General features: G+C 45.1%; 1 protein-coding gene across 1 annotated transcript in view; it reads right to left on the bottom strand.

The window, feature by feature from the left end:
- Positions 1-1,326: 1,326 nt before the first annotated feature.
- The window catches only part of LOC308676824 (vomeronasal type-2 receptor 26-like), a gene marked incomplete at both ends in the record, with an annotated part of 34,151 nt that continues 19,049 nt past the window's right edge, over positions 1,327-16,428 (bottom strand). The window contains 2 exons of the mRNA XM_081342860.1: positions 1,327-2,225; positions 2,854-2,980. Of these exons, the coding sequence (XP_081198986.1) occupies positions 1,327-2,225; positions 2,854-2,980 (1,026 nt within the window). The remainder of the gene's footprint in view (positions 2,226-2,853; positions 2,981-16,428) is intronic.

The raw sequence follows: 16,428 nt of genomic DNA, 5'->3' as shown, positions 1-16,428 counted from the left end.
CTTTGTGCTGCAAGAAACGTTAAGAGCAGCTCTTCGCGTTCCTGTTCAGTCATCTGGCCCACGCGGCACTTGTCTTGGGCCCGGGCCACTTCCGCTGCGTCTGGGCAGTCTTGGGTAGACTGTAAGCCTTCCATGCTTCCCTCTGTGGCTTGCAGATGTAGGGAGGCATGTGAAGGGGTCCCTGGCGCTCCGCTGGGTCCTCTGGGGGAATAGAGGTCATCTGTGCTCTCACCTGGAGTGGAGCTTGCATCAGGGGCTGGAGGCAGGGCTGCCGTCTTTGATTGAAGACTCCTTGTCACAGTCGGGGACCTCCTGCAAATGGGACCTCCTGTTTCAAATGGGTTCTTTGAACCTCCAGGCATCTTGCGTGACTTGGCTTAGAAGCGTTGCCTTAAACCATCCTCTGCTACCAACTTGTGAGATGGTCTCACGAGGTCGATGGATTGTTAAGGTGCTTCCAAGTAAAAGGCATCACGCAGGAATGCGATCATTCAAAGCTTTATTTAACGATAAAGTAAATAGAAAGAGTTTCCTGGCATGGAGGCCTCCATGCCTGGATTGTAAGCTAGCAGAAGAGAGAACAAAAAGAACAGAGAGCAAGCAAGCATAGCTAGACAAAGAGCAGCCCCTTGAGCAGAGGTATTTAAGGGGGTCTCAGCCCCTCCCTTACCATAAAACTCTCTCGCCAATGGGGATGCAGGGGCCGGGGACCCCTGACCCACCAGTGGGATCAAAGAAGCCTCTTTGCTCCATCTGGAAAAAACAGTGAAACTAAATTTAAAATTAATCTTTGGATTAATTCATGTCTTTCAGCAAAAACATCCTTGAACAAGAATGTATAAAGGAAAATTGCAAAATAGGTCCTTTTTTTTTACAAAGAGCACAAACATTTGCGTTAATAGTTTAAAATATAATATGATTTCACTTAATCCCGAGATGTCTCTGTCAGGGAAATAAATTAATACTTCCCTATTAGAGGGCGATGAAACATGGTTCATTTGATGCATGGTAAACATTAGGTAAAAACAAAGAAACCCGAGCTTTTATTCTACTGTATATAAAACTTTAATTGGAAAGCAAAGAAAGAACTTAACATGGCTGGACATGTGACAATCACCTTGGTTACATTGATAAGAATACTATGCAGCTGGGAGAAAAACAGAGTGAGACATGCGTAGCTGACCAAACAGAAAAAACGCAGTGACAGTCTCTAAATTGGAAGAACTTCCACAAGACAGAGATATTTCCATAAACTTTATTTTCAAATTTAAACATATTGCTTATCACATGGGGTTTTCAGAGATCCTCAGTAAAATCCGGGAGATATCATTTCCTCCTCACTAGCTGTTCTCTTTTATTTAGTTCAGGCCGTAAAAGAATAATATAACATTTGGGTAAAAAAATGCAAGCCAGTAGTGCTGCACTGGAGCAAAAGATGGAGAAGATTTCCACAGCTACCATGTATTTGCCCTTGGTGCTCAGATAGGCTGGGAAAAATGACAACCACACACTGCAGAAGATCAGCATGCTGAAGGTGATGAACTTGGCTTCATTAAAGGTGTCAGGCAAATTCCTAGCAAGGTAGGCTACCAAGAAACTGACTAGGGCAAGAATGTTCATGAAGCCCAAGACACAGTAAAACATGTAGGTTGACCCTTCGTTACATTCCAGTATTATTTCTTTCTGCAGAGAATACATGTCCAAATTTGGAAATGGGGCAGAAGTTGCCAGCCAAATAGCACAAAGAAAAGCTTGAAGAAAGGAGCAAGAACAAACAATAGAAGTAGCCAATCTGTTCCCCACCCAGTTCCTCATTCCAGATCCTGGCTTGGTGGCCATGAAAGCCAGAACTACAATCATAGTCTTGGCCAGTACACAAGAGATTGCTACTGAAAATATAAAACTAAAAGCAACTTGTCGAAGGAGACATGTCAGTACTGTGGGCTGACCAATGAAGAGGAAAGCAGAAAGGAAGGAGAAGAGAAGACAGGTGAGGAGAAGGTAGGAGAGGCTCTGGTTGTTGGCTTTGACAATAGGTGTCTCATTATGCTTAATGAAGATAACAAGCATAAATGCTGTCATGAAAGCAAAGGAAAATGCACCAGTCAAAGATGTAATTCCTAAAGGTTCTTGGTAAGATAAGAAGGTGATCTTTTTGTCAATGCATGCATTTTGGTGGACATTTGCATACTGATCTCCTGGACATGGGACACAGACATCTGCATCTGAAAAAGAGTATAATACATTGCTTAAGTAAAGGTAAAGGTTTCCTCACACATGCGTGCTAGTCGTTTCCAACTCTATGGGCCGGTGCTCATCTCCGTTTCAAAGCTGAAGAGTCAGTGCTTGTCCGAGGACGTCTCCGTGGTCATGCGGCCGGCATGACTAGATGCCAAAGGTGCACAGAACACTGTTACCTTCCCACCGTAGTGGTCCCTATTTTTCTACTTGGATTTTTACGTGCTTTTGAACTGCTAGGTTGGCAGAAGCTGGGATGAGTAACAGGCGCTCACTCTGTTATGCGGCACTTGGGATTCGACCCGCCAAACTGCCAACCTTCTGATCGACAAGCTCAGCGTCCTAACCCACTAAGCCACAATTAAAAGCCAAATTATACATCTGAAAGTTTGTAGATTAGAATGGATAGGAAAAAGATCACACATTTTTTGCAGCCTCCAATTCTGACCCCTGGTAAGCTGAATTAGAACTTCTGCTGCATCATATTCCGAGGTGTGAAAATCTTAACTTTCAAGTGACATGGGAGACAAGGCATCTTGAATAATGGAGGCAGAAATCAACCAATCAACACATTACTTTGAATTTGCTCAATACATTCTATTGAGGATATCTTACCCTCTTGTGATGAAATCTTTCCTTCTGCACATGGAAGGCAGTCATAGCAACAGAATAATTTCCCTTCTTTCATGGCTTTTCTATGACCTGAAAGACAATGATCATTGCACACTGAAAGGGGCTGAACCTGAAAGGAGAAGAGAGAAAAGGAGAATGTTGCATCCACGTATTGTCAAAATGATTCCTATACAGGAAATTAATTAATTCATGTGCATCCTGTTTAGAGTCCAACAAGATGTTTCTCCAAGATTATTGTTCAGCTAAAGGGCTTTTTTATCATTGTTGCATATAAAACATGCATGAAATGTAAATATATATATATACAGGTAGCAACCAAAACCATCCCAAAGAAAAAGAAATGCAAGAAAGCAAAATGGCTGTGTGAGGAAGCTTTGCAAATAGCTGAGGGAAGGAGGGAAGTGAGAGGCAAGGGAGAAAAAGAAAGATACGCCCAATTGAATGCAGAATTCCAGAGAATAGCTAGAAGAGATAAGAATGTCTTCTTAAATGAACAGTGCAAAGAAATAGAAGAAAACAATAGAATAAGGAGGACCAGAGATCTTTTCAAGAAAATTGGAGAGATGAAGGGAACATTTAATGCAAAAATGGGCATGATAAAGGACCAAAATGCCAGGGACCTAACAGAGGCAGAAGAGATTAAGAAGAGGTGGCAAAATTACACAGAAGAACTATAGAAGAATGAGCTTAAAGTCCCTGATAATCACAATGAGGTGGCCACTGACCTCGAGCCAGACATCCCAGAATGTGAAGTGAAGTGGGCCTTAGAAAAGCTGAGCAACAACAAAGCTAGTGGAGGTGACAGTATTTATTTTATTTATTTATTTTATTTTATTAGATTTATATACCGCCCTTTCCCAAAGGACTCAGGGCAGTTTACAGGGTATTTAAAACAACCAGTACAAAAGTTAAAAACAAATTTAAAAAGATTAAATTATCCCTAAAATTAAAAAACCCAGTTAAAAATTCTCAGCCTGGTCCGGAGAGCTCAAAGAGCCAGGTCTTCAGGTCCCGGCGAAATGTACGAAGGTCGGGGGCAGTCCTAAGCTCCACGGGCAGCTGGTTCCAGAGGGCAGGCGCACCCACAGAGAAGGCCCTTCCCCTGGGTGTTATCCACTGACAGTCTTTTATCGGCGGCACCCTGAGAAGACCCTTCCTATGGGAGCGCACTGGACGAAGGGAGCTTGATGCTGGCAGCAGGTGTTTCCTCAGATATCCCGGACCAAAGCCATTCAGGGCTTTATAGGTCATCACAAGCACCTTGAATCTCACCCGGAGGGCAACCGGAAGCCAATGCAGCTCGTGGAGTAGAGGTGCTACATGGGAGTATTGGGAAACCCCCATCACAACTCGCGCGACCGCATTCTGCACCAGCTGAAGCCTCTGAGTGGTCCTCAAGGGCAGCCCCATGTAGAGAGCATTGCAGTAGTCTAGATGGGAAGTCACGAGTGCATGAGTGACTGTGCGTAGGGCATCTCGGTCCAGATAGGGTCACAACTGGCACACCAGGCAAACCTGGGCAAAAGCCCCCCTGTTCACGGCTCCTATATGATCTTCAAAATTAAGCTGTGAATCCAGGAGGACGCCCAAGTTGCGAGCCCTATCAACGGGGGGTAACACCTCACCCCCCCATCGTTAAAGGTGGAATAGTCTGGTTAACCCAAGATGCCGATATGCATAGCCACTCAGTCTTGGCAGGATTGAGATGAAGCCTGTTTCTCCCCATCCAGACCTGGACCGCCTCCAGGCAATGGGACATCACAGCGAGGGCATCGCTGGGTTGGTTCGGGGTGGAGAAAAACAGTTGGGTATCATCAGCGTACTGATGATACACCACCCCGCAACCACGAATGATCTCACCCAGCGGCTTCATGTAGATGTTGAACAGGAGGGGAGAGAGAACCGACCCCTGAGGAACTGCACAAACGAGAGGCCTAAGGGTGGATCTCTGCCCTCCAGTCAACACCGACTGTGAGCGGCCCAGGAGATAGGAGGAGAACCACCGTAAAATGGTGCCTCCCACTCCCAACCCCCTGAGACGCCGCAGAAGGATACCATGGTCGATGGTATCGAAAGCCGCTGAGAGATCTAATAGGACTAGGACAGAGGAGCAACCCCTGTCCAGAGCCCACCAGAGATCATTCACCAGCGCGACCAGTGCCGTCTCTGTGGTGTGCCCGGGCCTGAAACCCGATTGGTACGGGTCGAGATAATCAGTTTCCTCCAGGAACAGAGGAAGCTGATGCGCCACCACACTCTCAACAACCTTTGCCAGAAAGCGAAGTTTGGAGACTGGACGATAGTTATTTAAAACAGCCAGGTAGAGGACAGGCTTTTTGAGGAAGGGTCTCACCACCGCCTCCTTCAAGGCAGCGGGAAAGACACCATCTTTCAAAGAAACAGTTATTACTGTCTGGAACCAGCCTCGTGTCCCCTCCCGAGCTGCATAAACCAGCCAAGAGGGGCACGGATCCAATAAACAGGTGGTGGAGCTCAGCCTTCCCATGATCCTGTCCACATCATCAAGGGAAACAGGATAGAACTCAGTCCAGATAACATGCTCAAGACCGTCCGATTCCTCCACGTCAGACTCCGCCCAGTCAGAGTCCAAGCCAGCCCGGATCTGAGCGATTTTGTCCATCAGATGATGAAATAGAAGAAAACAATAGAATAGGGAGGACCAGAGATCTTTTCAAGAAAATTGGAGAGATGAAGGGAACATTTAATGCAAAAATGGGCATGATAAAGGACCAAAATGGCAGGGACCTAACAGAGGCAGAAGAGATTAAGAAGAGGTGGCAAAATTATACAGAAGAACTATAGAAGAATGAGCATAACGTCCCTGATAATCACAATGAGGTGGCCACTTACCTCGAGCCAGACATCCTAGAATGTGAAGTGAAGTGGGCTTTAGAGAATCTGAGCAACAACAAAGCTAGTGGAGGTGACAGTATTTATTTTATTTATTTAAAGCTCCATGGGCAGCTGGTTCCAGAGGGCAGGCGTACCCACAGAGAAGGCCCTTCCCCTGGGTGTTATCTGCCGACAGTCTTTTATCGGCGGCACCCTGAGAAGACCCTCCCTGTGGGAGTGCACTGGACGAAGGGAGCTTGATGCTGGCAGCAGGTGTTCCCTTAGATATCCTGGACCCAAACCATTCAGGGCTTTGTAGGTCATCACCAGCACCTTGAATCTCACCCGGAGGGCAACCGGAAGCCAATGCAGCTCACGGAGTAGAGGTGTCACATGGGAGTATCGGGGAACCCCCATCACAACTTGCGCGGCCGCATTCTGCACCAGCTGAAGCCTCCGAGTGGTCCTCAAGGCCAGCCCCATGTAGAGAGCATTGCAGTAGTCTAGACGGGAGGTCACGAGTGCATGAGTGACTGTGCGTAGGGCATCTCGGTCCAGATAGGGTCGCAACTGGCGCACCAGGAGAACCTGGGCAAAAGCCCCCCTGTTCACGGCTCCTATATGATCTTCAAAATTAAGCCGTGAATCCAGGAGGACGCCCAAGTTGCGAGCCCTATCAACAGGGGGTAACACCTCACCCCCCATCGTTAAAGGTAGAATAGTCAGGTTAACCCAAGATGCCGATATGCACAGCCACTCAGTCTTGGCAGGATTGAGACGAAGCCTGTTTCTCCCCATCCAGACCTGGACCGCCTCCAGGCAATGGGACATCACGGTGAGGGCATCGCTGGGTTGGTTCGGGGTGGAGAAAAACAGTTGGGTATCATCAGCGTACTGATGATACCCCACCCTGAAACCACGAATGATCTCACCCAGCAGTTTCATGTAGATCTTGAACGGGAGAGGAGAGAGAACCGACCCCTGAGGAACTCCACAAACGAGAGGCCTCAGGGTGGATCTCTGCCCTCCTGTCAACACCGACTGCGAGCGGCCCAGGAGATAGGAGGAGAACCACCATAAAACGGTGCTTCCCACTCCCAACCCCCTGAGATGCCGCAGAAGGATACCATGGTCGATGGTATCGAAAGCCGCTGAGAAATCTAATAGGACTAGGACAGAGGAGCAACCCCTGTCCCGAGCCCGCCAGAGATCATTCACCAGCGCGACCAATGCCGTCTCTGTGGTGTGCCTGGGCCTGAAACCTGATTGATATGGGTCGAGATAATCAGTTTCCTCCAGGAACAGAGGAAGCTGATGCGCCACCACACTCTCAACAACCTTTGCCAGAAAGCGAAGGTTGGAGACTGGACGATAGTTATTTAAAACAGCCAGGTCCAGGACAGGCTTTTTGAGGAGGGGTCTCACCACCACCTCCTTCAAGGCAGCGGGAAAGACACCCTCCTTCAAAGAAGCAGTTATTACTGTCTGGAACCTGCCTCGTGTCCCCTCCTGAGCCGCATAAACCAGCCAGGAGGGGCACGGATCCAATAAACAGGTGGTGGAGCTCAGCCTTCCCATGATCCTGCCCACATCATCAGGGGAAACAGGATCGAACTCAGTCCAGATAATATGCTCAAGACCGTCCGATTCCTCCACATCAGACTCCGCCCAGTCAGAGTCCAAGCCAGCCCGGATATGAGCAATTTTGTCCGTCAGATGATGACTAAACTCCTCGGCCCGTCCCTGTAAGGGATCCTCCCTCACCTCCTGGTTAAGAAGGGAGCGAATCACCCTAAACAGGGCGGCCGGGCGATTATCTGCGGACGCGATGAGGGCGGCGAAGTAATTAGCTCTCGCCGTCCTCATCGCCGCAAGATAAGACCTTATAAAGGTTCTTAGCTGCAATCGGTCAGATTTGGAACGGCTGGACCTCCAACCGCTATCTAGACCCCGTCTCCGACGCTTCATCTCTTGGAGCTCTGCAGAAATCCATGGAGCCCAACGGGATGTGCGCCGGGTCAGAGGTCGCAAGGGTACGACACAGTTGAGTGCCTCAGTGGCCTCCTTTTCCCAGGCATCCACCAGGGCATCAACTGGGCTGTGAGTGAGGGTGATAGGTATAGACCCAAGCGCCATCTGGAACCGTTAAGGGTCCATTAGGCACCTGGGGCGGAAATATTTAGTTGGTTCCGCCTCCCAGCAGCGGGGGGTGGCATAATGGAAGACCAGCTGCAGGAGATGATGGTCGGACCATGACAGGGGGATAACGTCCGGTAAACCCCCTCTTAAATCATCCAACCACTGTCCAGATAGGAACACCAAGTCAAGAGTGTGACCCCCCACATGAGTCAGGCCTTGAATTACCTGGGTCAGGTCCATGGCCATCATGGAAGCAATGAACTCCCGGGCTAACTCTGATGACCCTGCCAGGGAAGGCAGGTTGAAGTCACCAGGCACTATAAGCCTGGGGAACTCCACCGCCAACCCTGAGAGGGTGTCGAGCAGCTCGGGCAGAGCTGTTGCCACACAGCTGGGCGCCAGCTATGTAAGCAACAAGCTTATCTGAACCCAAGAACCACATCTCAGGAGGAGGGACTCACTCCCGCCAATCTGGACAATGGTGGTCTCCCGCGGACATAAAGTCTCCCTGATAACCATCGCCACCCCACCGCCCCTACCCTGAGCCCGTGGCTGGTGTAGCACACGGAAACCTGGGGGGCATAACTCAGTCAGAGGGACCCCTCCCTCCGATCCCAACCAGGTTTCCGTAATAGATGCCAGATCCGCGCGTTCCTCCTCAATCAAGTCACGAACGAGGGGAGCCTCATTAACAATGGATCTGGCATTAAAATACACCAGCCTAAGCTCAGGGGCCTGATCACCCTCACCCCCGGGCAAAAGGGTGCTAACCGGAGGGTCGGAGCGCGTCACCGCTCGCAAGCAGCGGGGGCGCGATCCCGGATGTCGATACGGCCCTCCGTGCACACACCTGCTGCCATTCCCTATCATCATGGGGATTTGAGGCCCCACCCCAACACATCCAGAACCAGCCGCCTCTGACCCAAACCTCATCCCGCCGGGACCCCAAACCGGCCCGGACTGAGTGCCAGTTAATAATTCCCTCCCCTCCCTCACCCTCCGTAACCTATTAAAATAACCGGCTAAAAAGTGAATTAGAGGCCTCTTAATACGTCTCCGCTCGAGGCCCCTATCTAAGCCCAGCCACCTCTCAGGGTTCCAACAATTGGGCCCATCATTAAGGGGAGTGTAGAAAAGGGCAGCGGGTCAAACCTAGGAGGGAGAAACCCCCCCAAGGGCATACAAGTCGGCTCCAGAATAGTGCAAGGGAGCCATACAATAATAAAAGATGTCCGCATAGGGCTGATGTTGATAATGGGTGGATCTATGGTATTGATAGCAAAAGTCCGGTAGATGTATCACAGTCCAGTTAGGCCAACTCAGCTCTGACCTGGGTGGAACTCAGAAAAAGAGACCCCCAACCGTTCTCTCACTACAGCTGAGGTATCTAGCCTGTCATGGACAAAATGAGTAATCCCGGGGTAAACTTACCCCAACTGGTCTCTCACACCAGTGGGGCGGTTGATGAACAATGCTAGACGGTCCTCCCACCATGGTCCAGTCCCAGGTCCAATCCGGAAAATTAATGGGAAGCACTAGCCCCCACCGGGCATTAAAGCGTAATCCTGGCCGATCTTCGGGCCATAGTAATGCCTAACAGCCAGCATGGGGAGAAGGGCCAAACCAGGGCCGATCATCAGGCCGCCAGCCATTACCGCCATTCCGGGGAAGGGGGGGCAAAAACATCCCACCTACAAACACCATACAACAACCAAAAGGCATTTCCGTCCCCAAATCCAAGCATCCACTGGCAATCCAACAAATCCACGGCGGTAGGATAAAACCACGGCCAATTTCCAGGCTGGGAAGCCACCGCCGCCATTTGGGGGAGAGGGAGGGCCCCGCACTGCCGAAACAGCGCCAGCCAGCTGATATAATTCCCAGCTCCAAACCAAGTCCCCGGATCGCTCGATCGTCACCGCTGCTCCTCCGACAGGCGGGGGGTGTCCATGGCAAAAGGTAGTAGAAAGAGGCTGTAGAACAAGGCCTGGCCGTTTTCCAAGCCAGGAAGCCACCACTGCCACTCGGGGGGGAGAGGGAAGGCTCCGCGCCGCCGAAAGCAGCGCCCTCCAGCTGGTATGAATCTCAACTCCAGCCCGAGTCCTCAAATCACTTGATCGCCACTGCCGCCGTATTCCAGCTGAGCTATTCAAAACCTTAAAAGACAATGCAGTAAAAGTGCTACACTCAATTTGCCATCAAATTTGGAAAACTCAACAGTGGCCACAGGATTGGAAAAGATCAGTTTATATTCCAATTCCAAAGAAAGGCAGTGCCAAAGAATGTTCAATCTATTGCACCATTGCACTCATTTCTCATGCTAGTAAAGTTATGCTTAAAATCCTACATGCTAGACTCTAGCAGTATGTGGATCGAGAACTACCAGAAGTACGGGCAGGATTTCAAAGAGGCAGAGGAACTAGAGATCAAATTGCCAACATACGCTGGATCATGGAGAAAGCTAGAGAGTTCCAGAAAAACATCTACTTCTGCTTCATTAACTATGCTAAAGCCTTTGATTGTGTGGATCATAACAAACTGTGGCAAGTTCTTAAAGAGATGGGCGTACCAGACCATCTTATTTGTCTCTTGAGAAACCTATATGTGGGCCAAGAAGCAACAGTGAGAACTGGACATGGAACCACTGATTGGTTCAAAATTGGGAAAGGAGTCTGGCAAGGCTGTATACTGTCGCCCTGCAGAGCACATCATGAGAAAGGCAGGGCTAGATGAATCAAAAGTTGGAATTAAGATTGCCAGAAGAAATATCAACAACCTAAGATATGCAGATGATACCACTCTAATGGCAGAAAGTGAAGAAGAATTAAAGAGCCTCTTGTTGCGGGTGAAGAAGGAGAGTTCAAAAGTTGGGCTGAAACTTAACATTAAGAAAACCAAGATCATGGCATCCGGTCCTCTTAATTCCTGGCAAATAGATGGGGAAGAAATGGAGGTAGTGACAGATTTTATTTTCCTGGGCTCCAAGATCACCGCAGATGGGGACTGTAGCAAAGAAATTAAAAGACACTTGCTCCTTGGGAGGAAGGCCATGGGAAATCTAGACAGCATACTAAAAAACAGAGATATCACCCTGTCAACAAAAGTGCATATAATTAAGGCTATGGTCTTCTCAGTTGCAATGTATGGCAGTGAAAGTTGGACCATAAAAAAGGCTGAGCATCAAAGAATCGAGGCCTTCAAACTATGGTGCTGGAGAACTCCTGCGAGTCCCTTGGACTGCAATCAAACCGGTCAGTCCTAGAGGAGATCAACCCTTACTGCTCTTTAGAAGGCCAGATCCTAAAGCTAAAACTCAAATATTTTGGCCACCTGATGAGAAGGAAGGACTTACTGGAGAAGAGCCTAATGCTGGGAACGATTAAGGGCAGGGGAAGAATGGGACGACAGAGAATGAGGTGGCTTGATGGAGTCACTGAAGCAGTAGGTGTGGGCTTAAATGGACTCCAGAAGATGGTAGAGGACAGGAAGGCCTGGAGGAACGTTGTCCATAGGGTTGCGATGGGTCGGACACGACTTCGCAGCTAACAACAACAACATATATGTACAGTATATGTATATATATAGATAGATAGATAGATAGATAGATAGATAGAAAGATAGATAGATAGATAGATAGATAGATAGATAGATAGATAGATAGATAGATAGATAGATAGATAGATAGATATAGAGATAGATGATATAGATAGATATAGATATAGATATAGATATAGATATAGATATAGATATAGATATAGATATAGATATAGATATAGATATAGATATAGATATAGATATAGATATAGATATTTACAAACACACACAGACACACACACACTAGATGACCTCCAAGGTCCCTTCCATCATCATCATCATCATCATCATCATCATCATCTTCTTCTTCATTATTATTATTATTATTATTATTATTATTATTATTATTATTACTACTACTACTATTATTATTATTATTATTATTATTATTATTACTACTACTACTACTATTATTATTATTATTATTATTATTATTATTTTTCAAAGAGGTTAATACAGACCTCCAAAGGTTTATGAGACTTTTCATTGTTGTTGCTGTTGTCATTAGTGTAATATTAGTTAAAGTACTATTTACTGAATCAATATAATAATATTTTGAAGATTGATACCTCATGAAGGGAAGCCAAAAAGCTGAAGAATTTGGGGATTTTTTTGCAACAGAACTTGGTCTTGCAATATTGGAATCTCTGATTTTATTTATTGCCTTTCAAGGAATGGTAACACAACAGGTGCATCCAGCCTACCTGATTAAAACTGTTGGGCCAAACAATGGCATTCTCCTGAATGGTGAACTTCATTTCTTCGGAAGTATGGACATCTAAACTTCCAACTTTCACTCTATGGAGGGATTGGTTTGGCAAGGGGATCCAGTTGATTATGTCGAATCCTGATACCAATTGCCCACTTTCATCAAAGGAAACTGGCTCCCCGGCGTTATTGTTAAATGAGACAGTCCTCAGAAAATGATGCAACTCAAATAGAAAAAAGAAATAAAACATTTTATAAAATTGATTAGACCAAGACTTAAAAGAAGAAAGACACTTTTCTTATTAATTGTTGGTTTTACAACAGTCTTTCTTTAAGAATACCAGAATCCACTGTCCTGGGCAACACTCAGTACTACTTCAGTAAGATGGTACCCAAAGATGAGCTGCTGAGAGAAATCCTGAGGTAACAGCAGACATGAGAGGAAAGAGGCTTTGAGAGTGAAGAGGACATAAGTAACACCAGCTGCCTGCAATTAGTGCAGGTTCGCATCCCACCAGGCTCAAGGTTGACTCAGCCTTCCATCCTTCTGAGGTAGGTAAAATGAGGACCCAGATTGTTGGGGGCAATTAAGCTGACTTTGTAATAATGCCGCTTGGGGTGTGTGTGAAAGCTGTAATAAGCAGGCATATACATAGAATGAAGGCTACTGCTAAGCTTGTAAGCTGCCCTGAGTCTTCGGAGAAGGGCGGGATATAAATGGAATTAAAATAAAAAATAAAATAAATAAGGAAGGGAAGACAATTTACAGTAAATCAATAGATATGCTAACAAGGATACCTTCCATGATTCTTGATGGAGAAAATTCAGTTGACTTGTATCTGATAAAATTTTGTGTTTCCTTTTCAATGAATATAGAGCATGCAGGCCATGTACCACGGCATACACTGCATTATAGATGGTATAACTGTGGCTATTCATGTGCATGTCAAAAATTGATGAAGGAAGGGCTGCTATTTTCTCCTCCCCAGTGCACATACCATCAAAATTCTTCAGTCCGCTGGAGTTGGGAAATGCACATTGGAATACATCTTCCCAAAAATCCTTCAGAAAGCTATCTTCTTGATAGGTGGAAGGATTTCTTTCCCTAACAAAATCCTGAAATCCTACAAAATCACTTAAGTGAACCACAATGGATAAAGCACCATGAATAAAGTGTAAAGGCCAGTTCCTTTGAATAGAAGTGGAAGTGAAATCCATCTGGGCTATCATAATCCAGACCTTCTCATTTTTTGATGAAACTTGATAGGAGAACAACAATCTCATAGTCAGCATAAATTCACTTTGTACAATCACAGCAGATGCCATGCTAGACATGACAGTGTCATATATTTCATTTCCATCCTCCAACATTGCAGAGAACTCATTAGTGTATGTCTTTTTTGGGTAACTTTTAATAAAGTCAAAGCAGATTCCTCTGTGGGCAAACATTGAAACCACAGTCGCTGTAAACAATTCTCCATCATCATAGTTCAAAGAAATCATCCCAACCCATGTCCACCCAAAATGTAGCAATAACTGGAGAATTCCCCTATATTGAAGCATATTGTTAGGGAACATCCAGTGGAAAACATTTCCATCATTAATTGTAGCTGCAGAACCATAGATGAGCTGAAGAAAGGAAAGCAAAGAATTATGGATTTAATAAATTAAAAAAGTAATATAAGCTTCACCTCAAGTTTGATTCAATGTAGTGGTATATATGGGATGCAGTGGTATATGCTAAGGATCTTAGGAGGGAGATGGAAGATCTGCAGACTGGAGAACCATATGTAAAAATATCTCACCTCACTGAAGGAAGAAAGATGTGGGAAATATTTGAGAAAGGACCCTGACTGTTATTTGGAGACTAAAATAAAGAAGAGGAGTACTTTCAATCCTTCAGGATTGTGTTAATGTAACTTTAAAATAAAGATAAAGCCTGTTTTCCTGGCCATGTCTCTTGTCTTGACTACCTCACTGATCTCATATTCATAATTTTCCTCTGTCCATTTCAGGAACATAGTTATATTGCAAGTCAATGAAGGATGGCTTTTGCAAGCAACCATCATTCTCCCTTTTCATTGCTGCAGAAATTTAACAAGAGAATTTCAGATTTGGCAGAAAGTTGTACTTACTGGAACCATCTCACAGCACACTCTGTACACATTTCATGTTCTATTTGAGCTACTGATCCCAAATATTTTTCTAGTTCATAATGCTTTGCCTAGTCATTGAATATATTGACATAACACATTTTTTGTATGGTATATAAGAAACATAAATAGGAACTGGCCAAAATAAAAATGTAGAAGCTGGCCAAAAGAGACTTCTTTGTTAGTTTGTCAAGTGTTGTCTTATTCAATGTTTTGTTTGATCAGAATCCTTGGAAAAACCTGACCTTCACGTTTTTCTCATTTTGAAATGAATACCTTAAGTACTTCATGAATTGGTGGTTGTTTGAGACTATAATTTCAATCTTCCTAACTACAGGCAAGCAAAAAGGACATGAAAGATACATACATATACCTCGGGGAAAAAAGGGAACATACCTCACCTGTTGTATCTTATAGTTGAACAGAATGTTTGCCATTTCCAAAGAGATTCTTGTAAAGGGTCCTCCAATGACAGCTACTTCATTGTTCTGGCCATCACACTTATAATTGGGGATTAAGTTGTCCTTTGTTGAAAGAAGCTCCAGTGCACCATGGTAGGTCCATCTTCCAATGAAGTTGCTGTTGTAAATATGGAACCCCAAAGTGATATTGGGTAGGAAGTGAGGATTTTCATTGATTTCCTTCAAGGCAAATTCCAAGGCCAAAATATGCTGATAGTTTTGAGTCAAGTATCTATAAAAAGATTAAATTAAGTCACTATTCTCTACTGGAATGAAGCATGCATTTAATTCCAATGACAATTGCTCTGGCATTTTAGACCTGGAAGAAAATTACAAAGACATGCCACTTAGATGTGATTTCACTTGGAATGTATTGCCCTTTTTCTCACATGCATCTCAGTAGACTGTGATTTTGGGAATTTTAGATAATAATACATTTATGAATATTTAATTTGTAAAAAAAAATCTCTGTAAGGATTGGTTAATTGATGGCAAAAGAACATCATAAAGTTAAGGGAAAATTAAAGCATAAGAGTAGGAACCTTGGTGGAGCAGTGGGCTAATGCTTCCTTAAGTAACACCAGCTGCCTGCAATTAGTGCAGGTTCTCATCCCACCAGGCTCAAGGTTGACTCAGCCTTCCATCCTTCTGAGGTAGGTAAAATGAGGACCCAGATTGTTGGGGGCAATAAGCTGACTTTGTAATAATGCCACTTGGGGGGGGGGCGAAAGCCCTAATATGCAGGCATATACATAGAATGAAGGCTATTGCTAAAGCACATTGATTTGTGCTTAGATTGTAAGCAGCCCTGAGTCTTCGGAGAAGGGCGGGATATAAATGGGATTTAAACCCCCCCCCCCAAAAAAAAAACCTTGACAATGTTAAAATCAGGTTAAAGCAAGTTAAAGCAAGTGAAGTCAAATAGCTGACATAGCTTTTGCAGATAATGTAAGGATGAATTTTGGAACCTTCATGTCTAGCGTTGTTTTTGAAAGGAACAAAATAAAATCACATTAATGAATGTGCTCCAGAAAATGCACTGAATAATGTTCAACAAGCAACCAATCTACAGAGTGAGATTATTCCCAGCAAGGACAGTTCATTTAATAATTGCAACAAATCTGAATGTCTTACAAAGGGAATCCAGGATTTTCATGTGCGGGTGGGATTTCAAACAAGAATGGTTCAGAAAGCATATAGATTTGGAAGGTTATGACACCAAGGTTCAGCTGTCCTGTCTTTAAATATCTGTGAGTGGGAAGAGGTTCGCTGACCAAACATCGAAGAATAGCAAAACTGCACATTATCTGAGACTGCAACAGTATTAACAGTGGAATCTTAACCATCATGTCTGGAAACTGCCTATTTGTCTCTTCCTATCTGTAATTTAAATTTCTCCAACCAGCTTCTCTCTAAGATGACAGAGCATAAAGTATCAGGGAAAGATCTGATGAAAATTTGTCTTTCTGACTCTCTGTTGTAAAATCTCTCCAAGATAAAGGGAAGATTCTTTGTGCCATTTAGTCTTGGTAATTTTGCCAGTAGCAACTAGAATTCCCGTGAGAATGTGGAGAAGAATTTTATAATGATACAACAATAATAGGCTAAGATGAGGTAGGATTGGAGAATAGGACAGGGCAGAGAATTTC

This window comes from Vipera berus (assembly GCF_964194415.1).
Source record: "Vipera berus genome assembly, chromosome: W".
In the NCBI taxonomy this organism is placed as follows: Eukaryota; Metazoa; Chordata; class Lepidosauria; order Squamata; family Viperidae; genus Vipera; species Vipera berus.
Note: the sequence above shows the minus strand (reverse complement) of the source record. Positions and strands in the feature narration are given on the sequence as shown.